Source organism: Oncorhynchus nerka, linkage group LG24 (assembly GCF_034236695.1).
Source record: "Oncorhynchus nerka isolate Pitt River linkage group LG24, Oner_Uvic_2.0, whole genome shotgun sequence".
NCBI lineage: Eukaryota > Metazoa > Chordata > Actinopteri > Salmoniformes > Salmonidae > Oncorhynchus > Oncorhynchus nerka.
Genome location: NC_088419.1, coordinates 94,984,390 through 95,009,319, shown reverse-complemented (window position 1 = coordinate 95,009,319; position 24,930 = coordinate 94,984,390). Strand labels below are relative to the sequence as shown.

Genomic DNA, 24,930 nt, shown 5'->3' with positions numbered 1-24,930 from the left:
TTGAAGCTAGGAACACAAGCAGTTCGATACACCAGCAATAACATCTGCTAAATATGTGTATGTGACAAATAACATTTGATTTGGAAAAACAAAACAAAGCATCCATTATAAAGTAATCTGGTGATCCAAAACCTTGTCAGTATTCCATTTATCTGAGGCGTTATCTGAGGCGTTATCTGAGGCGTTATCTGAGGCGTTATCTGAGGCGTTATTGGTCAATTCCTTCTTGAAGCCACCTGAGACTGTGTCTATTTCCCAAATTATACCCTATTCTCTACATAGTGCACCTACGGCTCCTGGTCAAAACTAGTGCACTGTAAAGGGATAAGGGTACCATTTGAGACTAGGGGCAGCATAACGTTACCCAGTAACACACTCATCGCTATTCCCTGCGCCCTGTTCCCTGGTGGCAAACAGCACAGGCAAACCCAAGGCCTGGCTGATTTTATTCTGGATGATTAAACACACAGGGGGCTGGACATGAATATATGGACCAGGGAGAGACAGCCATTAGACCAGGGAGAGGCAGCCATTAGACCAGGGAGAGGTAGCCATTAGACCAGGGAGAGGCAGCCATTAGACCAGGGAGAGACAGCCATTAGACCAGGGAGAGGCAGCCCGGGAGAGGCAGCCATTAGACCAGGGAGAGGCAGCCATTAGACCAGGGAGAGGCAGCCATTAGACCAGGGAGAGACAGCCAGGGAGAGGCAGCCATTAGACCAGGGAGAGACAGCCAGGGAGAGATAGCCATTAGACCAGAGAGAGACAGCCAGGGAGAGGCAACCATTAGACCAGGGAGAGACAGCCAGGGAGAGGCAGCCATTAGACCAGGGAGAGGCAGCCATTAGACCAGGGAGAGGCAGCCATTAGACCAGGGAGAAGCAGCCATTAGACCAGGGAAAGACAGCCATTAGACCAGGGAGAGGCAGCCATTAGACCAGGGAGAAGCAGCCATTAGACCAGGGAGAGACAGCCATTAGACCAGGGAGAGGCAGCCATTAGACCAGGGAGAGGCAGCCATTAGACCAGGGAGAGACAGCCATTAGACCAGGGAGAGGCAGCCATTAGACCAAGGAGAGGCAGCCATTAGACCAGGTAGAGGCAGCCATTAGACCAGGGAGAGACAGCCATTAGACCAGGGAGAGGCAGCCATTAGACCAGGGAGAGGCAGCCATTAGACCAGGGAGAGACAGCCATTAGACCAGGGAGAGACAGCCATTAGACCAGGGAGAGGCAGCCATTAGACCAGGGAGAGGCAACCAGGGAGAGGCAGCCATTAGACCAGGGAGAAGCAGCCATTAGACCAGGGAGAGGCAGCCATTAGACCAGGGAGAGGCAGCCAGGGAGAGCTAGCCATTAGACCAGGGAGAGACAGCCATTAGACCAGGGAGAGGCAGCCATTAGACCAGGGAGAGGCAGCCATTAGACCAGGGAGAGGCAGCCATTAGACCATGGAGAGGCAGCCATTAGACCAGGGAGAGGCAGCCATTAGACCAGGGAGAAGCAGCCATTAGACCAGGGAGAGACAGCCATTAGACCAGGGAGAGGCAGCCATTAGACCAGGGAGAGGCAGCCATTAGACCAGGGAGAAGCAGCCATTAGACCAGGGAGAGACAGCCATTAGACCAGGGAGAGGCAGCCATTAGACCAGGGAGAAGCAGCCATTAGACCAGGGAGAGACAGCCATTAGACCAGGGAGAGGCAGCCATTAGACCAGGGAGAGGCAGCCATTAGACCAGGGAGAGACAGCCATTAGACCAGGGAGAAGCAGCCATTAGACCAAGGAGAGGCAGCCATTAGACCAGGGAGAGGCAGCCATTAGACCAGGGAGAGACAGCCATTAGACCAGGGAGAGGCAGCCATTAGACCAGGGAGAGGCAGCCATTAGACCAGGGAGAGACAGCCATTAGACCAGGGAGAGACAGCCATTAGACCAGGGAGAGGCAGCCATTAGACCAGGGAGAGGCAACCAGGGAGAGGCAGCCATTAGACCAGGGAGAAGCAGACATTAGACCAGGGAGAGGCAGCCATTAGACCAGGGAGAGGCAGCCAGGGAGAGCTAGCCATTAGACCAGGGAGAGACAGCCATTAGACCAGGGAGAGGCAGCCATTAGACCAGGGAGAGGCAGCCATTAGACCAGGGAGAGGCAGCCATTAGACCATGGAGAGGCAGCCATTAGACCAGGGAGAGGCAGCCATTAGACCAGGGAGAGACAGCCATAAGACCAGGGAGAGACAGCCATTAGACCAGGGAGAGACAGCCATTAGACCAGGGAGAGACAGCCATTAGACCAGGGAGAGACAGCCATTAGACCAGGGAGAGGCAGCCGTTAGACCAGGGAGAGACAGCCATTAGACCAGGGAGAGACAGCCATTAGACCAGGGAGAGACAGCCATTAGACCAGGGAGAGACAGCCATTAGACCTGGGAGAGACAACCATTAGACCAGGGAGAGACAGCCATTAGACTAGGGAGAGACAACCATTAGACCAGGGAGAGACAACCATTAGACCAGGGAGAGACAACCAGTAGACCAGGGAGAGACAGCCATTAGACCAGGGAGAGACAACCATTAGACCAGGGAGAGACAACCATTAGACCAGGGAGAGACAACCATTAGACCAGGGAGAGACAGCCATTAGACCTGGGAGAGACAACCATTAGACCAGGGAGAGACAGCAATTAGACTAGGGAGAGACAACCATTAGACCAGGGAGAGACAACCATTAGACCAGGGAGAGACAACCAGTAGACCAGGGAGAGACAACCATTAGACCAGGGAGAGACAACCATTAGACCAGGGAGAGACAACCATTAGACCAGGGAGAGACAACCATTAGACCAGGGAGAGAAAGACAGCCAGGGAGAGACAACCATTAGACTAGGGAGAGACAGCCATTAGACCAGGGAGAGACAGCCATTAGACCAGGGAGAGACAACCATTAGACCAGGGAGAGACAGCCATTAGACCAGGGAGAGACAGCCATTAGACCAGGGAGAGACAACCATTAGACCAGGGAGAGACAGCCATTAGACCAGGGAGAGGCAGCCATTAGACCAGGGAGAGGCAGCCATTAGACCAGGGAGAGACAGCCATTAGACCAGGGAGAGACAGCCATTAGACCAGGGAGAGACAGCCATTAGACCAGGGAGAGACAGCCATTAGACCAGGGAGAGACAACCATTAGACTAGGAGCCCTAAGACAAACAGGTCTGTAAACTATCATCTAATGTGGGTAGGAGAGCAGACACAACATGTAATACCTCTCAAATGATAAATGGTTCATTCAATTTTGGTACTTCTCAAATGTTGAATCTCTCTTTCCCTCACTCTCTCGATCTTTCTATCTCTCTCTCTTGTTCTCGCTCAATCTTTTTCTCTCTTCATGTTTCTCTCTCTGTGTCTCTGTCTCTCTCAATGTTTCTCTCTCTCTCTCAATATTTCTCGCTCTCTCAATGTTTCTCGCTCTCTCTCTGTCTCTCTCGATGTTTCTCTCTCTCTGTCTCTCTCAATGTTTTTCTCTCTCTGTCTCTGTCTCTCTCTCTGTCTCTCTCGATGTTTCTCTCTCGCTTTCTCTCTCAATGATTTTCTCTCTCTCTGTCTCTCACTCAATTCAATTCAAGGGGCTTTATTGGCATGGGAGACATATGTTAACATTGCCAAAGCAAGTGGAGTAGATAATATACAAAAGTGAAATTAACAATAAAAATGAACAGTAAACATTACACTATAAAGACACTACAAATGTCATATTAAGTATATATACAGTGTTGTAAAGATCTCGCCTGCCTGCCAGCCAGCCAGCCAGCCAGCCAGCCAACCAGCCAGCCAGCCAGCCAGAGTATGCGTTTACATTGGTCTGGGCTGCTATGCCATGGCCAAGCAGGCAGTGTTAACACAACAGTGTCTAGAAACAGGATTATGTGTCTTTGTGTTTTATCAGTTGTGCTCTGGTCATCTGTTCTGTACAGTGGTCCTGAAGTAAAGCAGAAGAATGGGCCTGGTGACATGCATTGAAAAGCGTGGCCTTTTTGGTGGCTTTCTTTTGCAAGTTACTATGAATTAACAGATTAATATCCTAAAACTTGTCAATACTAAACGTTATATTAAGGTGTGGGACATTCATTGATAAGAAATAATGTGCCTTCAGAATGTATTCAGACCCTTTGACCGATTCAACATTTTGTTGTGTTACTGCCTGAATTATATTCTCACACACAATAATAATGACAAAGTGAAAATGAGTTTTTAGAAATGTCTGCACATTTTTTGAAAATGAAAAACAGAAATATGTTATTTACAAAAGTATTCACAACATTTAATATATGTTAGAATCACATTTGGCAGTGATTACAGCTGTGAGTCTTTCTGGGTACGTCTCTAAGAGCTGTGAGTCTTTCTGGGCCAGTCTCTAAGAGCTGAGTCTTTCTGGGCCAGTCTCTAAGAGCTGAGTCTTTCTGGGTACGTCTCTAAGAGCTGACTCTTTCTGGGCCAGTCTCTAAGAGCTGTGAGTCTTTCTGGGTAAGCCTCTAAGAACTGTGAGTCTTTCTGGGTAAGTCTCTAAGAGCTGTGAGTCTTTCTGTGTCAGTCTCTAAGAGCTGTGAGTCTTTCTGGGAACATATCTGAGAGATGTGAGTTTTTCTGGGTAAGTCTCTAAGAGCTGTGAGTCTTTCTGGGTAAGCCTCTAAGAGCTCTGAGTCTTTATAGCTAAGCCTCTAAGAGCTGTGAGTCTTTCTGGTTAGGTCTCTAAGAGCTGTGAGTCTTTCTGGTTAGGTCTCTAAGAGCTGTGAGTCTTTCTGGGTAAGCCTCTAAGAGCTGTGAGTCTTTCTGGTTAGGTCTCTAAGAGCTGTGAGTCTTTCTGGTTAGGTCTCTAAGAGCTGTGAGTCTTTCTGGTTAGGTCTCTAAGAGCTGTGAGTCTTTCTGGGTAAGCCTCTAAGAGCTGTGAGTCTTTATAGGTAAGCCTCTAAGAGCTGTGAGTCTTTATAGGTAAGCCTCTAAGAGCTGTGAGTCTTTCTGGTTAGGTCTCTAAGAGCTGTGAGTCTTTCTGGGTAAGCCTCTAAGAGCTGTGAGACTTTCTAGGTAAGCCTCTAAGAGCTGTGAGTCTTTCTGGGTAAGTCTCTAAGAGCTGTGAGTCTTTATAGGTAAGCCTCTAAGAGCTGTGAGTCTTTCTGGTTAGGTCTCTAAGAGCTGTGAGTCTTTCTGGGTAAGCCTCTAAGAGCTGTGAGACTTTCTAGGTAAGCCTCTAAGAGCTGTGAGTCTTTCTGGGTAAGTCTCTAAGAGCTGTGAGTCTTTATAGGTAAGCCTCTAAGAGCTGTGAGTCTTTCTTGGTAAGTCTCTACGAGCTGTGAGTCTTTCTGGGTAAGTCTCTACGAGCTGTGAGTCTTTCTGGGTAAGTCTCTACGAGCTGTGAGTCTTTCTGGGTAAGTCTTTACGAGCTGTGAGTCTTTCTGGGTAAGTCTCTACGAGCTGTGAGTCTTTCTGGGTAAGTCTCTACGAGCTGTGAGTCTTTCTGGGTAAGTCTCTAAGAGCTGTGAGTCTTTCTGGGTACACCTCTAAGAGCAGTGAGTCTTTCTGGGTAGGTCTCTAAGAGCTGTGAGTCTTTCTGGATAAGTCTCTAAGAGCTGTGAGTCTTTCTGGGTAAGTCTCTAAGAGCTGTGAGTCTTTCTGGGTAAGTCTCTAAGAGCTGTGAGTCTTTCTGGGTACACCTCTAAGAGCAGTGAGTCTTTCTGGGTAGGTCTCTAAGAGCTGTGAGTCTTTCTGGGTAAGTCTCTAAGAGCTGTGAGTCTTTCTGGGTAAGTCTCTAAGAGCTGTGAGTCTTTCTGGGTAAGCCTCTAAAAGCTGTGAGTCTTTCTGGGTAAGCCTCTAAGAGCTGTGAGACTTTCTAGGTAAGCCTCTAAGAGCTGTGAGTCTTTCTGGTTAGGTCTCTAAGAGCTGTGAGTCTTTCTGGGTAAGCCTCTAAAAGCTGTGAGTCTTTCTGGGTAAGCCTCTAAGAGCTGTGAGACGTTCTAGGTAAGCCTCTAAGAGCTGTGAGTCTTTCTGGTTAGGTCTCTAAGAGCTGTGAGTCTTTCTGGGTAAGCCTCTAAGAGCTGTGAGACTTTCTAGGTAAGCCTCTAAGAGCTGTGAGTCTTTCTAGGTAAGTCTCTAAGAGCTGTGAGTCTTTCTAGGTAAGCCTCTAAAAGCTTTACACATTATTATTTTAAATTCATCAATCTCTGTCAAGTTTATTGTTTATCATTGCTAGACAGACATTTTCAAGTCTTGCCATATATTTTCAAGGTGATTTACACTGAACAAAAATATAAACACATCATCAAATATTTTACTGAGTTACATTTCATATAAAGAAAGTCAGTCAATTTAAATACATTCATTAGCTGCTAATCTACATTCATTAGCTGCTAATCTATGAGTTTCACTTCAAGAGAGCGAGAGTTGCACCCCTTCTGAAAAAACCTACACTCGATCCCTCCGATGTCAACAACTACAGACCAGTATCCCTTCTTTCTTTTCTCTCCAAAACTCTTGAACGTGCCGTCCTTGGCCAGCTCTCCCGCTATCTCTCTCAGAATGACCTTCTTGATCCAAATCAGTCAGGTTTCAAGACTAGTCATTCAACTGAGACTGCTCTTCTCTGTATCACGGAGGCGCTCCGCACTGCTAAAGCTAACTCTCTCTCCTCTGCTCTCATCCTTCTAGACCTATCGGCTGCCTTCGATACTGTGAATCATCAGATCCTCCTCTCCACCCTCTCCGAGTTGGGCATCTCCGGCGCGGCCCACGCTTGGATTGCGTCCTACATGACAGGTCGCTCCTACCAGGTGGCGTGGCGAGAATCCGTCTCCACACCACGTGCTCTCACCACTGGTGTCCCCCAGGGCTCTGTTCTTGGCCCTCTCCTATTCTCGCTATACACCAAGTCACTTGGCTCTGTCATAACCTCACATGGTCTCTCCTATCATTGCTATGCAGACGACACACAATTAATCTTCTCCTTTCCCCCTTCTGATGACCAGGTGGCGAATCGCATCTCTGCATGTCTGGCAGACATATCAGTGTGGATGACGGATCACCACCTCAAGCTGAACCTCGGCAAGACGGAGCTGCTCTTCCTCCCGGGAAGGACTGCCCGTTCCATGATCTCGCCATCACGGTTGACAACTCCATTGTGTCCTCCTCCCAGAGCGCTAAGAACCTTGGCGTGATCCTGGACAACACCCTGTCGTTCTCAACTAACATCAAGGCGGTGGCCCGTTCCTGTAGGTTCATGCTCTACAACATCCGCAGAGTACGACCCTGCCTCACACAGGAAGCGGCGCAGGTCCTAATCCAGGCACTTGTCATCTCCCGTCTGGATTACTGCAACTCGCTGTTGGCTGGGCTCCCTGCCTGTGCCATTAAACCCCTACAACTCATCCAGAACGCCGCAGCCCGTCTGGTGTTCAACCTTCCCAAGTTCTCTCACGTCACCCCGTTCCTCCGCTCTCTCCACTGGCTTCCAGTTGAAGCTCGCATCCGCTACAAGACCATGGTGCTTGCCTACGGAGCTGTGAGGGGAACGGCACCTCAGTACCTCCAGGCTCTGATCAGGCCCTACACCCAAACAAGGGCACTGCGTTCATCCACCTCTGGCCTGCTCGCCTCCCTACCACTGAGGAAGTACAGTTCCCGCTCAGCCCAGTCAAAACTGTTCGCTGCTCTGGCCCCCCAATGGTGGAACAAACTCCCTCACGACGCCAGGACAGCGGAGTCAATCAGCACCTTCCGGAGACACCTGAAACCCCACCTCTTTAAGGAATACCTAGGATAGGATAAAGTAATCCCTCTCACCCCCCTTAAAAGATTTAGATGCACTACTGTTCCACTGGATGTCATAAGGTGAATGCACCAATTTGTAAGTCGCTCTGGATAAGAGCGTCTGCTAAATGACTTAAATGTAAATGTAAATGTACTTGACTGGGAATACAGATATGCATCTGTTGGTCACAGATACCTTTAAAAAAAGGTAGGGGCGTGGATCAGAAAACCAGTCAGTATCTGGTGTGACCACCATTTGCCTCATGCAGCGAGCCACATCTCCTTCACATAGAGTTGATCAGGCTGTTGTTTGTGGCCTGTGGAATGTTGTCCCACTCCACTTCAATGGCTGTGTGAAGTTGCTGGATATTGGTGGGAACTGGAACACGCTGTTGTACACGTCAATCCAGAGCATCCCAAACATGCTCAATGGATGACATGTCTGGTGAGTATTCAGGCCATGGAAGAACTGGGACATTTTCAGCTTCCAGGAATTGTGTACAGATCCTTGCCGCATGGGGCCGTGCATTATCATGTTGAAACATGAGGTGATGGCAGCGGATGAATGGCACGACAATGAGCCTCAGGATCTCGTCATGGTATCTCTGTGCATTCAAATTGCCATCAATAAATGCCGGCCCATACCATAACCCCACCGCCACCATGAGGGGTTTTCTAACGTCAGCCCTGTTCACAACACTGACGTTAGCAAACCACTCACCCACACAACGCCATAAACATGGTCTGCGGTTGTGAGGCCATTACTGTCAAATTCTCTAAAATGACACTGTAGGCGGCTTATGGTAGAGAAATTAACATTCAATTATCCGGCAATAGTTCTGGTGGACATTCCTGCAGTCGGAATGCCAATTGTATGATCCCTCAAAACTTGAGACATCTGTGGCATTGTGTTGTGTGACAAAACTGAACATTTTAGAGTGGCCTTTTATTGTCCCCAGTACAAGGTGCACCTGTGTAATGATCATGCTGATTAAACAGCTTCTTGATCTGCCACACCTGTCAGGTGGATGGATTATCTTGGCAAAGGAGAAATGCTCACTAACAGGGATGCAAACAAATTTGTGCCCAACATTTGGAATACGCTTTTTGTGCGTATGGAAAACCTCTGACAGCTTTTATTTCAGCTCATGAAACATGGGACCAACACTTTACATGTAGCGATTATATTTTTGTTCAGTGTTAGTCAAAACTGTAACTAGGCCACTCAGGAACATTCAATGTCATCTTGGTAAGCAACTCCAGTGTATATTTTCCCTTCTGTTTTAAGTTCTTGTCCTGCTGAAAGGTGAATTTGTCAGTTGGAAAGCAGACTGAGCCAGGTTTTCCTCTAGGATTTTGCCTGTGCTTAGCTCTATTCTGTTTATTTTTATCCTAAAAAAAACTGCCTAGTCCTTGTCGATGACAAGCACACCCATCACATGATGCAGCCACCACCATGTTTGAACATACGAAGAGTAGTACTCAGTGATGTGTTGTGGTAGATTTGCTCCAAACATAACGCTTTGTATTCAGACAATAAAGTGAATTTCTTTGCCACATTTCTTGCAGCGTTTCTTTATTGACTTGTTGCTGTCACGTCCGTCGTTTAAATGACTGGACCAAGGTGCAGCGTGGTACGTCTGTCGTTAGTGGTAGAATGACTGGACCAAGGTGCAGCGTGGTACGTCTGTTGTTAGTGGTAGAATGACCGGACCAAGGTGCAGCGTGGTGCAGTGTCGTTAGTGGTAGAATGACTGGACCAAGGTGCAGCGTGGTGCAGTGTCGTTAGTGGTAGAATGACTGGACCAAGGTGCAGCGTGGTACGTCTGTCGTTAGTGGTAGAATGACTGGACCAAGGTGCAGCGTGGTACGTCTGTCGTTAGTGGTAGAATGACTGGACCAAGGTGCAGCGTGGTACGTCTGTCGTTAGTGGTAGAATGACTGGACCAAGGCGCAGCGTGGTACGTCTGTCGTTAGTGGTAGAATGACTGGACCAAGGTGCAGCGTGGTACGTCTGTCGTTAGTGGTAGAATGACTGGACCAAAGCGCAGCGTGGTACGTCTGTCGTTAGTGGTAGAATGACTGGACCAAGGTGCAGCGTGGTGCAGTGTCGTTAGTGGTAGAATGACTGGACCAAGGTGCAGCGTGGTACGTCTGTCGTTAGTGGTAGAATGACCAAAGTGCAGCGTGAGTTGAGTCCCACATATTTATTGAGGTGAAACTTCAAACAACAAATAAATAAACGAACGTGCAGTTCGTAGTGCACATAGGCACTAAACACAAACAATATCCCACAATGCAGGTGGGAAAAGGACCACTCTAAGTATGATCCCCAATTAGAGGCAACGACCATTAGCTGCCTCCAATTGGGAACCATACTTACACCAACATAGAAAATAAAGACTAGAAAACCCCCTAGTCACGAACCTCGAGGGCTCTCTATGGTCAAGGCGTGACAGTTGCAAACAGGATGAAATATTTGGAATATTTATATTCTGTACAGGCTTCTTTTCACTCTGTCATTTAGGTTAGTATTGTGGAGTAACTACGATGTTGTTGATCCATCCTCAGTTCTCTCCTATCACAGACATTAAACTCTATCACTGTTTTAAAGTCACCATTGGCCTCATGGTGAAATCCCTGAGCGGTTTCCTTCCTCTCCGGCAACTGAGTTAGGAAGGATGCCTGTATCTTTGTAGTGACTGGGTGTATTGATACATCATCCAAAGTGTAATTAATAACTGCACCATGCTCAAAGGGATAGTCAATATCTGCTTTTATTATTTATACCAATCTACCAATAGGTGCCCTTCTTTGCAAGACATTGGAAAACCTCCCTGGTCTTTGTGGTTGAAATGCACTGCTCGACTGATGGACCTTACAGATAATTGTATGTGTGGGGTACAGAGATGAGGTAGTCATTCAAAACTCATGTTAAACACTATTATTGCAGACAGAGTCCCTGCAACTTATTATGTGACTTGTTAAGCATTTCTACTCCTGAACTTATTTAGGCTCCTTGACATAACAAAGGGGTTGGATACTTATTGACTGAGGACATTTCAGGCTTTCTTTTTAGGATAATACTTGTCACGCTGACCTTAGAGAGCTGTTTTATTTCTCTGTTTGGTTATGTCAGGGTGTGATGTGGGGTGGGCATTCTATGTTTTCTGTTTCTTTGTTTTTGGCCGAGTGTGGTTTCCAATCAGAGGCAGCTTTCTATTGTTGTCTCTGATTGGGGATCATACTTAGGCAGCCATTTTTCCCACATTTAGGTTGTGGGATCTTGTCTTTGTTTGTTGCATGTGTTGCACTCCGAAACTTTACGTTCGTTGTGTTGTTTATTGTTTTTTTGGTGGAACATTTAATAAAGAAAATGTACGCTTCCCACGCTGCACCTTGGTCCGGTCATTCTACCACTAACGACACTGCACCACGCTGCACCTTGGTCCGGTCATTCTACCACTAACGACACTGCACCACGCTGCACCTTGGTCCGGTCATTCTACCACTAACGAGGAGCGTACCACGCTGCACCTTGGTCCGGTCATTCTACCACTAACGACAGACGTACCACGCTGCACCTTGGTCCGGTCATTCTACCACTAACGACAGACGTACCACACTGCACCTTGGTCCGGTCATTCTACCACTAACGACGCTGCACCACGCTGCACCTTGGTCCGGTCATTCTACCACTAACGACAGACGTACCACGCTGCACCTTGGTCCGGTCATTCTACCACTAACGAGGAGCGTACCACGCTGCACCTTGATCCGGTCATTCTGCCACTAGCGAGGAGCGTACCACGCTGCACCTTGATCCGGTCATTCTGCCACTAATGAGGAGCGTACCACGCTGCACCTTGGTCCGGTCATTCTACCACTAACGAGGAGCGTACCACGCTGCACCTTGATCCGGTCATTCTATCACTAACGACAGATGTACCACGCTGCACCTTGGTCCGGTCATTCTGCCACTAACGACAGATGTACCACGCTGCACCTTGGTCCGGTCATTCTACCACTAACGACAGACGTACCACGCTGCACCTTGGTCCGGTCATTCTACCACTAACGACAGATGTACCACGCTGCACCTTGGTCCGGTCATTCTACCACTAACGACAGACGTACCACGCTGCACCTTGGTCCGGTCATTCTACCACTAACGACACTGCACAACGCTGCACCTTGGTCCAGTCATTCTACCACTAACGACACTGCACAACGCTGCACCTTGGTCCAGTCATTCTACCACTAACGAGGAGCGTACCACGCTGCACCTTGGTCTGGTCATTCTACCACTAACGACAGACGTACCACGCTGCACCTTGGTCCGGTCATTCTGCCACTAACGACACTGCACCACGCTGCACCTTGGTCCGGTCATTCTACCACTAACGACACTGCACCACGCTGCACCTTGGTCCAGTCATTCTACCACTAACGACACTGCACCACGCTGCACCTTGGTCCGGTCATTCTACCACTAACGACAGACGTACCACACTGCACCTTGGTCCGGTCATTCTACCACTAACGACGCTGCACCACGCTGCACCTTGGTCCGGTCATTCTACCACTAACGACAGACGTACCACGCTGCACCTTGGTCCGGTCATTCTACCACTAACGAGGAGCGTACCACGCTGCACCTTGATCTGGTCATTCTGCCACTAGCGAGGAGCGTACCACGCTGCACCTTGATCCGGTCATTCTATCACTAACGACAGATGTACCACGCTGCACCTTGGTCCGGTCATTCTGCCACTAACGACAGATGTACCACGCTGCACCTTGGTCCGGTCATTCTACCACTAACGACAGACGTACCACGCTGCACCTTGGTCCGGTCATTCTGCCACTAACGACAGATGTACCACGCTGCACCTTGGTCCGGTCATTCTACCACTAACGACAGACGTACCACGCTGCACCTTGGTCCGGTCATTCTACCACTAACGACACTGCACAACGCTGCACCTTGGTCCAGTCATTCTACCACTAACGACACTGCACAACGCTGCACCTTGGTCCAGTCATTCTACCACTAACGAGGAGCGTACCACGCTGCACCTTGGTCTGGTCATTCTACCACTAACGACAGACGTACCACGCTGCACCTTGGTCCGGTCATTCTGCCACTAACGACACTGCACCACGCTGCACCTTGGTCCGGTCATTCTACCACTAACGACACTGCACCACGCTGCACCTTGGTCCAGTCATTCTACCACTAACGACACTGCACCACGCTGCACCTTGGTCCGGTCATTCTACCACTAACAACAGACGTACCACGCTGCACCTTGGTCCAGTCATTCTACCACTAACGACAGACGTACCACGCTGCACCTTGGTCCAGTCATTCTACCACTAACGACACTGCACCACGCTGCACCTTGGTCCAGTCATTCTACCACTAACGACAGACGTACCACGCTGCACCTTTGTCTGGTCATTCTACCACTAACGACACGGCACCACGCTGCACCTTGGTCCAGTCATTCTACCACTAACGACGCTGCACCGCGCTGCACCTTGGTCCAGTCATTCTACCACTAACGACGCTGCACCACGCTGCACCTTGGTCCAGTCATTCTACCACTAACGACGCTGCACCACGCTGCACCTTGGTCCGGTCATTCTACCACTAACGAGAAGCGTAACAATACTACAATATAACAAGGAGAGATGGCCAGTCCTATAGGAGATACTACACTATAACAAGGAGAGATGGCCAGTCCTATAGGAGATACTACTACACTATAACAAGGAGAGATGGCCAGTCCTATAGGAGATACTACACTATAACAAGGAGAGATGGCCAGTCCTATAGGAGATACTACTACACTATAACAAGGAGAGATGGCCAGTCCTATAGGAGATACTACACTATAACAAGGAGAGATGGCCAGTCCTATATGGGATACTACTACACTATAACAAGGAGAGATGGCCAGTCCTATAGGAGATACTACTTGGCGCTGGTCTCAATAAACACTAACCTGTTTGACGTTGTAGCCTGTCTTGGCGCTGGTCTCAATAAACATGACGCTGAGCTCCTTGGCCCGCTGTTCTCCTTCCTCTATGGTGATCTGCCTGTGAGGGAGAAATATTAGGTTCAGTTATCAAACATCCTTATGCCATTAAATGACATAAAAGTGAGCTGGGTAAGGAGGTTTTCTACAGTAGAGACTCCCTGGGTAAGGAGGTTTTCTACAGTAGAGACTCCCTGGGTAAGGAGGTTTTCTACAGTAGAGACCCACTGGGTAAGGAGGTTTTCTACAGTAGAGACCCACTGGGTAAGGAGGTTTTCTACAGTAGAGACCCACTGGGTAAGGAGGTTTTCTACAGTAGAGACCCACTGGGTAAGGAGGTTTTCTACAGTAGAGACCCACTGGGTCAGGAGGTTTTCTACAGTAGAGACCCACTCGGTAAAGAGGTTTTCTACAGTAGAGACCCACTGGGTAAGGAGGTTTTCTACAGTAGAGACCCACTGGGTAAGGAGGTTTTCTACAGTAGAGACCCACTGGGTAAAGAGGTTTTCTACAGTAGAGACTCACTGGGTAAGGAGGTTTTCTACAGTAGAGACCCACTGGGTAAGGAGGTTTTCTACAGTAGAGAACCACTGGGTAAGGAGGTTTTCTACAGTAGAGACCCACTGGGTAAGGAGGTTTTCTACAGTAGAGACCCACTGGGTAAGGAGGTTTTCTACAGTAGAGACCCACTGGGTAAGGAGGTTTTCTACAGTAGAGACCCACTGGGTAAAGAGGTTTTCTACAGTAGAGACCCACTGGGTAAGGAGGTTTTCTACAGTAGAGACCCACTGGGTAAAGAGGTTTTCTACAGTAGAGACTCACTGGGTAAGGAGGTTTTCTACAGTAGAGACCCACTGGGTAAGGAGGTTTTCTACAGTAGAGAACCACTGGGTAAGGAGGTTTTCTACAGTAGAGACCCACTGGGTAAGGAGGTTTTCTACAGTAGAGACCCACTGGGTAAGGAGGTTTTCTACAGTAGAGACCCACTGGGTAAGGAGGTTTTCTACAGTAGAGACCCACTGGGTAAGGAGGTTTTCTACAGTAGAGAACCACTGGGTAAGGAGGTTTTCTACAGTAGAGAACCACTGGGTAAGGAGGTTTTCTACAGTAGAGACCCACTGGGTAAGGAGGTTTTCTACCTACAGTAGAGACCCACTGGGTAAGGAGGTTTTCTACAGTAGAGACCCACTGGGTAAGGAGGTTTTCTACAGTAGAGACTCCCTGGGTAAGGAGGTTTTCTACAGTAGAGACTCCCTGGGTAAGGAGGTTTTCTACAGTAGAGACCCACTGGGTAAGGAGGTTTTCTACAGTAGAGACCCACTGGGTAAGGAGGTTTTCCACTGGGTAAGGAGGTTTTCTAGAGACCCACTGGGTAAGGAGGTTTTCTACAGTAGAGACCCACTGGGTCAGGAGGTTTTCTACAGTAGAGACCCACTCGGTAAAGAGGTTTTCTACAGTAGAGACCCACTGGGTAAGGAGGTTTTCTACAGTAGAGACCCACTGGGTAAGGAGGTTTTCTACAGTAGAGACCCACTGGGTAAAGAGGTTTTCTACAGTAGAGACTCACTGGGTAAGGAGGTTTTCTACAGTAGAGACCCACTGAGGTTTTCTACAGGAACCAGGTTTTCTACAGTAGAGACCCACTGGGTAAGGAGGTTTTCTACAGTAGAGACCCACTGGGTAAGGAGGTTTTCTACAGTAGAGACCCACTGGGTAAGGAGGTTTTCTACAGTAGAGACCCACTGGGTAAGGAGGTTTTCTACAGTAGAGAACCACTGGGTAAGGAGGTTTTCTACAGTAGAGAACCACTGGGTAAGGAGGTTTTCTACAGTAGAGACCCACTGGGTAAGGAGGTTTTCTACCTACAGTAGAGACCCACTGGGTAAGGAGGTTTTCTACAGTAGAGACCCACTGGGTAAGGAGGTTTTCTACAGTAGAGAACCACTGGCTAAGGAGGTTTTCTACAGTAGAGACCCACTGGGTAAGGAGGTTTTCTACAGTAGAGACCCACTGGGTAAGGAGGTTTTCTACAGTAGAGACCCACTGGGTAAGGAGGTTTTCTACAGTAGAGACCCACTGGGTCAGGAGGTTTTCTACAGTAGAGACTCCTGGGTAAGGAGGTTTTCTACAGTACAGACCCACTGGGTAAGGAGGTTTTCTACAGTAGAGACCCACTGTAAGGAGGTTTTCTACAGTAGAGACCCACTGGGTCAGGAGGTTTTCTGGGTAACAGTAGAGACCCACTGGGTAAGGAGGTTTTCTACAGTAGAGACCCACTGGGTAAGGAGGTTTTCTACAGTAGAGACCCACTGGGTAAGGAGGTTTTCTACAGTAGAGACCCACTGGGTAAGGAGGTTTTCTACAGTAGAGACCCACTGGGTAGAGAACCACTGGGTAAGGAGGTTTTCTACAGTAGAGAACCACTGGGTAAGGAGGTTTTCTACAGTAGAGACCCACTGGGTAAGGAGGTTTTCTACCTACAGTAGAGACCCACTGGGTAAGGAGGTTTTCTACAGTAGAGACCCACTGGGTAAGGAGGTTTTCTACAGTAGAGAACCACTGGCTAAGGAGGTTTTCTACAGTAGAGACCCACTGGGTAAGGAGGTTTTCTACAGTAGAGACCCACTGGGTAAGGAGGTTTTCTACAGTAGAGACCCACTGGGTAAGGAGGTTTTCTACAGTAGAGACCCACTGGGTCAGGAGGTTTTCTACAGTAGAGACTCCCTGGGTAAGGAGGTTTTCTACAGTAGAGACCCACTGGGTAAGGAGGTTTTCTACAGTAGAGACCCACTGGGTAAGGAGGTTTTCTACAGTAGAGACCCACTGGGTAAGGAGGTTTTCTACAGTAGAGAACCACTGGGTAAGGAGGTTTTCTACAGTAGAGAACCACTGTAAGGAGGTTTTCTACAGTAGAGACCCACTGGGTAAGGAGGTTTTCTACCTACAGTAGAGACCCACTGGGTAAGGAGGTTTTCTACAGTAGAGACCCACTGGGTAAGGAGGTTTTCTACAGTAGAGAACCACTGGCTAAGGAGGTTTTCTACAGTAGAGACCCACTGGGTAAGGAGGTTTTCTACAGTAGAGACCCACTGGGTAAGGAGGTTTTCTACAGTAGAGACCCACTGCAAGGAGGTTTTCTACAGTAGAGACCCACTGGGTCAGGAGGTTTTCTACAGTAGAGACTCCCTGGGTAAGGAGGTTTTCTACAGTACAGACCCACTGGGTAAGGAGGTTTTCTACAGTAGAGACCCACTGGGTAAGGAGGTTTTCTACAGTAGAGACCCACTGGGTCAGGAGGTTTTCTACAGTAGAGACTCCCTGGGTAAGGAGGTTTTCTACAGTAGAGACCCACTGGGTAAGGAGGTTTTCTACAGTAGAGACCCACTGGGTAAGGAGGTTTTCTACAGTAGAGACCCACTGGGTAAGGAGGTTTTCTACAGTAGAGACCCACTGGGTAAGGAGGTTTTCTACAGTAGAGAACCACTGGGTAAGGAGGTTTTCTACAGTAGAGAACCACTGGGTAAGGAGGTTTTCTACAGTAGAGACCCACTGGGTAAGGAGGTTTTCTACCTACAGTAGAGACCCACTGGGTAAGGAGGTTTTCTACAGTAGAGACCCACTGGGTAAGGAGGTTTTCTACAGTAGAGAACCACTGGCTAAGGAGGTTTTCTACAGTAGAGACCCACTGGGTAAGGAGGTTTTCTACAGTAGAGACCCACTGGGTAAGGAGGTTTTCTACAGTAGAGACCCACTGGGTAAGGAGGTTTTCTACAGTAGAGACCCACTGGGTCAGGAGGTTTTCTACAGTAGAGACTCCCTGGGTAAGGAGGTTTTCTACAGTACAGACCCACTGGGTAAGGAGGTTTTCTACAGTAGAGACCCACTGGGTAAGGAGGTTTTCTACAGTAGAGACCCACTGGGTAAGGAGGTTTTCCACAGTAGAGACCCACTGGGTAAGGAGGTTTTCTACAGTAGAGACCCACTGGGAACGGACGCCAGTATAATGTCTAGTCCCTGTCCTACAGCCTGATCTAGTCCCTGTCCTACAGCCTGATCTAGTCCCTGTCCTACAGCCTGATCTAAACCCTGTCCTACAGCCTGATCTAAACCCTGTCCTACAGCCTGATCTAATCCCTGTCCTACAGCCTGATCCCTGTCCTACAGCCTGATCTAAACCCAGTCCTACAGCCTGATCTAAACCCTGTCCTACAGCCTGATCCCTGTCCTACAGCCTGATCTAGTCCCTGTCCTACAGCCTGATCTAAACCCTGTCCTACAGCCTGATCCCTGTCCTACAGCCTGATCTAAACCCTGTCCTACAGCCTGATCTAAACCCTGTCCTATAGTCTTCTCTAATCCCTGTCCCATAGCTTTTATCTGCCATTATGGCTGCCTTCCTTGAATGTTAATTGACTGATCCAGTCAGTCTAACTCAGGAAACTGCCTTGCACAGCACTTTATCTGCCTTCCCTAGATCAATTAGACACTGGTGAGCTTTCCAAATGGGACCCTATTCCCTATCTAGTGCACTACTTTCGACCAGGGTTTTGGTCAAAAGTAGTGCACTGTGTAAGTAATAGGGTTCTATTTGGGATTTAGCCTCTGGCTCTGAGATGTGAAGCATGCCGGTGGGAATGTCGGCTACAGCAGAAGCAGAGGTGTATCCTAACCTATCCTCCGCCAGCTCTGCCTGTCATGTTAACGACCCTGTAAATGCTATTATTACCGCGCCTGGCTTAAAGGTGCTGACCATCACTGTGAAGTTGGGTTCTGTCCACGTCCCAAATAACACCTTATTCCCTTTATAGTGCTTTACCGTACCCATAGGCCTCTGGTCAAATGTAGTGCACTGTAAAGGGAATAGAAAGCCATTTGGTCTCGTGTGGCTCAGTTGGTAGAACACTGCGCTTGCAACGCCAAGGTTATGGGTTCGATTCCCACAGGGGGACCAGTACGGAAAGATAGAAGAAAATAAAATGCATTCACTACTGTAAATCACTCTGGATAAGTGCGTCTGATAAATGATTTAAATGTATATAAAATACAATTTAAAAAAAAATAGAGATGTAGGATTTGTTTGTGGTGGTTTAGCACGGCTGTGACAGCGCCTCTACCTGGCAGTGGTGTCATTGGGTTTGTTGGACGGGATGCTGAGGGCACATCGAAAGGCAGTGAGACGGACTAACCCGAGGCAATACTACTCTACGTCTCATGTTTTAATTAAATGTGGCTGAAGCATGAAACACACTAAGTAAAAAGCCTCGTTTCCGCCCTGGTCCATAAATAAGACCCCTGAGTTTCTGAACACAGCATGAAATGCAAAGAGGATCCTGATCACATGGCTCCTGGCTGCTCCAGAAATCATGACTGAACGGAAAACGCCACACACACACACACCTCTTATCTCCCAAGTCTGTTTTGTTGCCGACCAGCATGATAATGACATCACTTCCTCTCTCTGTTCTGACGTCGTCGATCCATTTGGACGTTTGCTGGAAGGAGTTCACATCTGCAGAAGTAAAATAGTATTTCAAGTTGTTTTAAATATCAGATATTGTTTAAACGTGCCTATTGACAAAGAATGGTTGTGCATACACTGTTTAACTTAAATATTCACTCGTTTAATTTGCATATTATTCTCAGATATAAGATGATCAAAATGTTAAGACAATTTCTATGTGGGTTTGGTAATATTCCTATCAATCCATTCCTTTTGACCTTGACCCCCATTCCAGTTCAGAACGCAGGACTGTGTGTTCCTGGGTTCAAAGGTCGTACCATATTAAAGGGACTTGACAATAAACACCCACTGCTCGTTCGCTTCAAGGTGAAAACTTAAAAACAGCCTTCAGGGATTTAAATGTAACCTTTATTTAACTAGGCCAGTCAGTTAAGAACAATTTCTTATTTACAACGACGGCCTACAGGGGAACAGTGGGTTAACTGCCTTGTTCAGGGGCAGAACGGCAGATTTTTACCTTCGTCAGCTCCGGGACTCGATCCAGCAACCTTTTGGTTACTGGTCTAACAAGGCTACCACAAGGCTACCTGCCACCATGTTACGGAACCATGTTAGGGAGCCAGGAAGGGAGACATGTTAGGGAGCCATGTTAGGGAGCCATGTTAGGGAGCCATGTTAGGGAGCCATGAAGGGAGCCATGTTAGGGAGCCATGTTAGGGAGCCATGTTAGGGAGCCAGGAAGGGAGCCATGTTAGGGAGCCATGTTACGGAACCATGTTAGGGAGCCATGTTAGGGAGCCAGGAAGGGAGCCATGTTAGGGAGCCATGTTAGGGAGCCAGGAAGGGAGCCATGTTAGGTAGCCATGTAAGGGAGCCATGAAGGGAGCCATGTTACGGAACCATGTTAGGGAGCCAGGAAGGGAGCCATGTTAGGGAGCCAGGAAGGGAGCCATGTTAGGGAGCCATGAAGGGAGCCATGTTAGGGAGCCATGAAGGGAGCCAGGAAGGGAGCCATGTTAGGGAGCCAGGAAGGGAGCCATGTTAAGGAGCCATGTTAGGGAGCCATGAAGGGAACCATGTTAGGGGGCCATGTTAGGGAGCCATGTTAGGGAGCCATGTTACGAAACCATGTTAGGGAGCCATGTTAGGGAGCCAGGAAGGGAGCCATGTTACGGAACCATGTTAGGGAGCCAGGAAGGGAGCCATATTAGGGAGCCAGGAAGGGAGCCATGTTAGGGAGCCATGTTAGGGAGCCATGTTAGGGAGCCATGTTAAGGAGCCATGTTAGGGAGCCATGAAGGGAGCCGTGTTAGGGAGCCATGAAGGGAGCCAGGAAGGGAGCCATGTTAGGGAGCCATGTTAGGGAGCCATGAAGGGAGCCAGGAAGGGAGCCATGTTAGGGAGCCAGGAAGGGAGCCATGTTAAGGAGCCATGTTAGGGAGCCATGTTAGGGAGCCATGAAGGGAGCCATGTTAGGGAGCCATGTTAGGGAGCCATGTTAGGGAGCCAGGAAGGGAGCCATGTTAGGGAGCCAGGAAGGGAGCCATGTTAAGGAGCCATGTTAGGGAGCCATGTTAGGGAGCCATGAAGGGAACCATGTTAGGGGGCCATGTTAGGGAGCCATGTTAGGGAGCCATGTTAGGGAGCCATGTTAAGGAGCCATGTTAGGGAGCCATGTTAAGGAGCCATGTTAGGGAGCCATGAAGGGAGCCATGAAGGGAGCCAGGAAGGGAACTATGTTAGGGAGCCATGTTAGGGAGCCATGTTAGGGAACCATGAAGGGAGCCATGTTAGGGAACCATGTTAGGGAGCCATGAAGGGAGCCATGTTAGGGAACCATGAAGGGAGCCATGTTAGGGAACCATGTTAGGGAGCCATGAAGGGAGCAATGTTAGGGAGCCATGAAGGGAGCCATGTTAGGGAGCCATGAAGGGAGCCATGTTAGGGAGCCATGTTAGGGAGCCATGTTAGGGAGCCATGAAGGGAGCCATGTTAGGGAACCATGTTAGGGAGCCATGAAGGGAGCCATGTTAGGGAGCCATGAAGGGAGTGTGTGTGTGCGTGCGAGTGATCCCCACTCACTTGTAATATCATAAACCACCACAGCCACAGTAGAATCTCGTATGTAGGAGGGTATGAGGCTCCTGAAGCGCTCCTGTCCTGCCGTGTCCCACAGCTGCAACCTCACCTGGGGATCAGAGAGACACACCTGGGGATCAGAGAGACACCTGGGGATCAGAGAGACACCTGGGGATCAGAGAGACACACCTGGGGATCAGAGAGACACCTGGGGATCAGAGACACACCTGGGGATCAGAGAGACACACATGGGGATCAGAGAGACACACCTGGGGATCAGAGAGACACCTGGGGATCAGAGACACACCTGGGGATCAGAGACACGCCTCGGGATCAGAGACACACACCTGGGGATCAGAGAGACAACTGGGGATCAGAGAGACACTTGGGGATCAGAGAGACACCTGGGGATCAGAGAGACACACCGGGGGATCAGAGACACACCTGGGGATCAGAGAGGTCCCTGGAGATCAGAAAGGCACACCTGGGGATCAGAGAGACACACCTGGGGATCAGAGACACACACCTGGGGATCAGAGAGACACCTGGGATCAGAGAGACGCCTGGGGATCAGAGACACGCCTGGGGATCAGAGAGACACCTGGGGATCAGAGAGACAACTGGGGATCAGAGAGACACTTGGGGATCAGAGATAAATCTGGGGATCAGAGAGACCCCTGGGGATCAGAGAGACACCTGGGGATCAGAGAGACAACTGGGGATCAGAGAGACACTTGGGGATCAGAGAGACACCTGGGGATCAGAGAGACACCTGGGGATCAGAGAGACGCCTGGGGATCAGAGAGACACTTGGGGATCAGAGAGAAATCTGGGGATCAGAGAGACCCCTGGGGATCAGAGAGACACCTGGGGATCAGAAGACACACCTGGGGATCAGAGAGACACACCAGGGGATCAGAGAGACACACCTGGGGATCAGAGAGACACACCTGGGGATCAGAAAGGCACACCTGGGGATCAGAGAGACACACCTGGGGATCAGAGACACACACCTGGGGATCAGAGAGACACCTGGGATCAGAGAGACGCCTGGGGATCAGAGACACGCCTGGGGATCAGAGAGACACCTGGGGATCAGAGAGACAACTGGGGATCAGAGAGACACACCAGGGGATCAGAGAGACACACCAGGGGATCAGAGAGACACACCTGGGGATCAGAGAGACACACCTGGGGATCAGAAAGGCACACCTGGGGATCAGAGAGACACACCTGGGGATCAGAGACACACACCTGGGGATCAGAGAGACACCTGGGATCAGAGAGACGCCTGGGGATCAGATCAGAGACACGCCTGGGGATCAGAGAGACACCTGGGGATCAGAGAGACAACTGGGGATCAGAGAGACACTTGGGGATCAGAGATAAATCTGGGGATCAGAGAGACCCCTGGGGATCAGAGAGACAACTGGGGATCAGAGAGACACTTGGGGATCAGAGAGACACCTGGGGATCAGAAGACACACCTGGGGATCAGAAGACACACCTGGGGATCAGAAGACACACCAGGGGATCAGAGAGACACACCTGGGCATCAGAGAGACACACCTGGGCATCAGAGAGACACACCTGGGGATCAGAAAGGCACACCTGGGGATCAGAGAGACACACTTGGGGATCAGAAAGTCACACCTGGGGATCAGAGAGACACACCTGGGGATCAGAGACACACACCTGGGGATCAGAGACACACACCTGGGGATCAGAGAGACACCTGGGATCAGAGAGACGCCTGGGGATCAGAGAGACACACCTGGGGATCAGAGAGACACACCTGGGGATCAGAGAGACACACCTGGGGATCAGAGACACGCCTGGGGATCAGAGACACACCTGGGGATCAGAGAGACACAGCTGAACACTGTCAGATTACTCACCATGTCCACACTGGCGTATTGTACATCACTGGAACGCATATAGTGTACACACCCACCCACCCACACACACACACACACATACACACACACAAAGTAGTACCAACACAAAGTATATTAACATAGACTCACGCCCCTGTATCCCCATTGACACCTTCTCAATGTCAGGGTATGTAAAATACGTGCCAAGATTCAGCGCAGACAGACACACGTTACATTGAATACATTTACATTTCTTATACCGTGGAACATGACATCAATGTCAGGCCTACTTCAATTGATGTGTGTGTGTGTGTGTGTGTGTGTGTGTGTGTGTGTGTGTGTGTGTGTGAGGACCAATCGCTGTATAACATCCTATTCCCTATGTAGTGCACTACCGAGCCTTATGGGGAATAGGGTGCCATTTGGGACACCTAAACTCATCAACAAAAAAAGAAGACGTCCCTTCTTCAGTTCCCAGTCTTTCAAAGATAATTCGTAAAAATCCAAATAACTTCACAGATCTTCATTGTAAAGGGTTTAAATACTGTTTCCTATGCTTGTTCAATGAACCATAAACAATTAATGAACATGCACCTGTGGAACGGTCATAAAGACACTAACAGCTTACAGACGGTAGGCAATTAAGGTCACAGTTATGAAAACTTAGGACACTAAAGAGGCCTTTCTACTGACTCTGAAAAACACCAAAAGAAAGATGCCCAGGGTCCCTGCTCATCTGCGTGAACGTGCCTTAGGCATGCTGCAAGGAGGCATGAGGACTGCAGATGTGGCCAGGGCAATAAATTGAAATGTCCGTACTGTGAGACGCCTAAGACAGCGCTACAGAGAGACAGGACGGACAGCTGATCGTCCTCGCAGTGGCAGACCACGTGTAACAACACCTGCACAGGATTAGTACATTCGAACATCACACCTGCGGGACAGGTACAGGATGGCAACAACAACTGACCCGAGTTACACCAGGAACACACAATCCCTCCATCAGTGCTCAGACTGTCCACAATAGTCTGGGAGAGGCTGAACTGAGGGCTTGTAGGTCTGTTGTAAGGCAGGTCCTCACCAGACATCTCTGGCAACAACGTCACCTATGGGCACAAAGTCAATGTCGCTGGACCAGACAGGACTGGCAAAACGTGCTCTTCTCTGACGAGTCGCGGGTTTTGTCTCACCAGGGGTGATGGTCAGATTCACGTTTATTGTGGAAGGAATGAGCGTTACACAAGAGGCCTGTACTCTGGAGCGGGATCGATTTGGAGGTAGAGGGTCCGTCATGGTCTGGGGCGGTGTGTCACAGCATCATCGGACTGAGCTTGTTGTCATTGCAGGCAATCTCAACGCAGTGCGTTACAGGGAAGACATCCTCCTCTCTCATGTGGTACCCTTCCTGCAGGCTCATCCTGACATGACCCTCCAGCATGACAATGCCACCAGCCATACTGCTCGTTATGTGTGTGATTTCCTGCAAGACAGGAATGTCAGTGTTCTGCCATGGCCAGTGAAGAGCCAGGATCTCAATCCCATTGAGCACGTCTGGGACCTGTTGAATTGGAGGGTGAGGGCTAGGGCCATTCCCCCCCAGAAATGTCTGGGAACTTGCAGGTGCCTTGGTGGAAGAGTGGAGTAACATTTCACAGCAATAACTGGCAAATCTGG

The 24,930-nt window shown here is 49.2% G+C and overlaps 1 protein-coding gene across 1 annotated transcript in view; it reads right to left on the bottom strand.

Moving 5' to 3' along the window:
* LOC115124670 (ras-related protein Rab-6B-like) overlaps positions 1 to 24,930 on the bottom strand; it is a 194,495-nt gene that overhangs the window by 55,901 nt on the left and 113,664 nt on the right. Inside the window, exons 4-6 of the mRNA XM_065009352.1 lie at positions 21,383 to 21,488; positions 19,237 to 19,348; positions 13,807 to 13,900 (exon numbers count right to left, since the gene is read on the bottom strand). Coding sequence (XP_064865424.1) covers positions 13,807 to 13,900; positions 19,237 to 19,348; positions 21,383 to 21,488 — 312 coding nt within the window. The remainder of the gene's footprint in view (positions 1 to 13,806; positions 13,901 to 19,236; positions 19,349 to 21,382; positions 21,489 to 24,930) is intronic.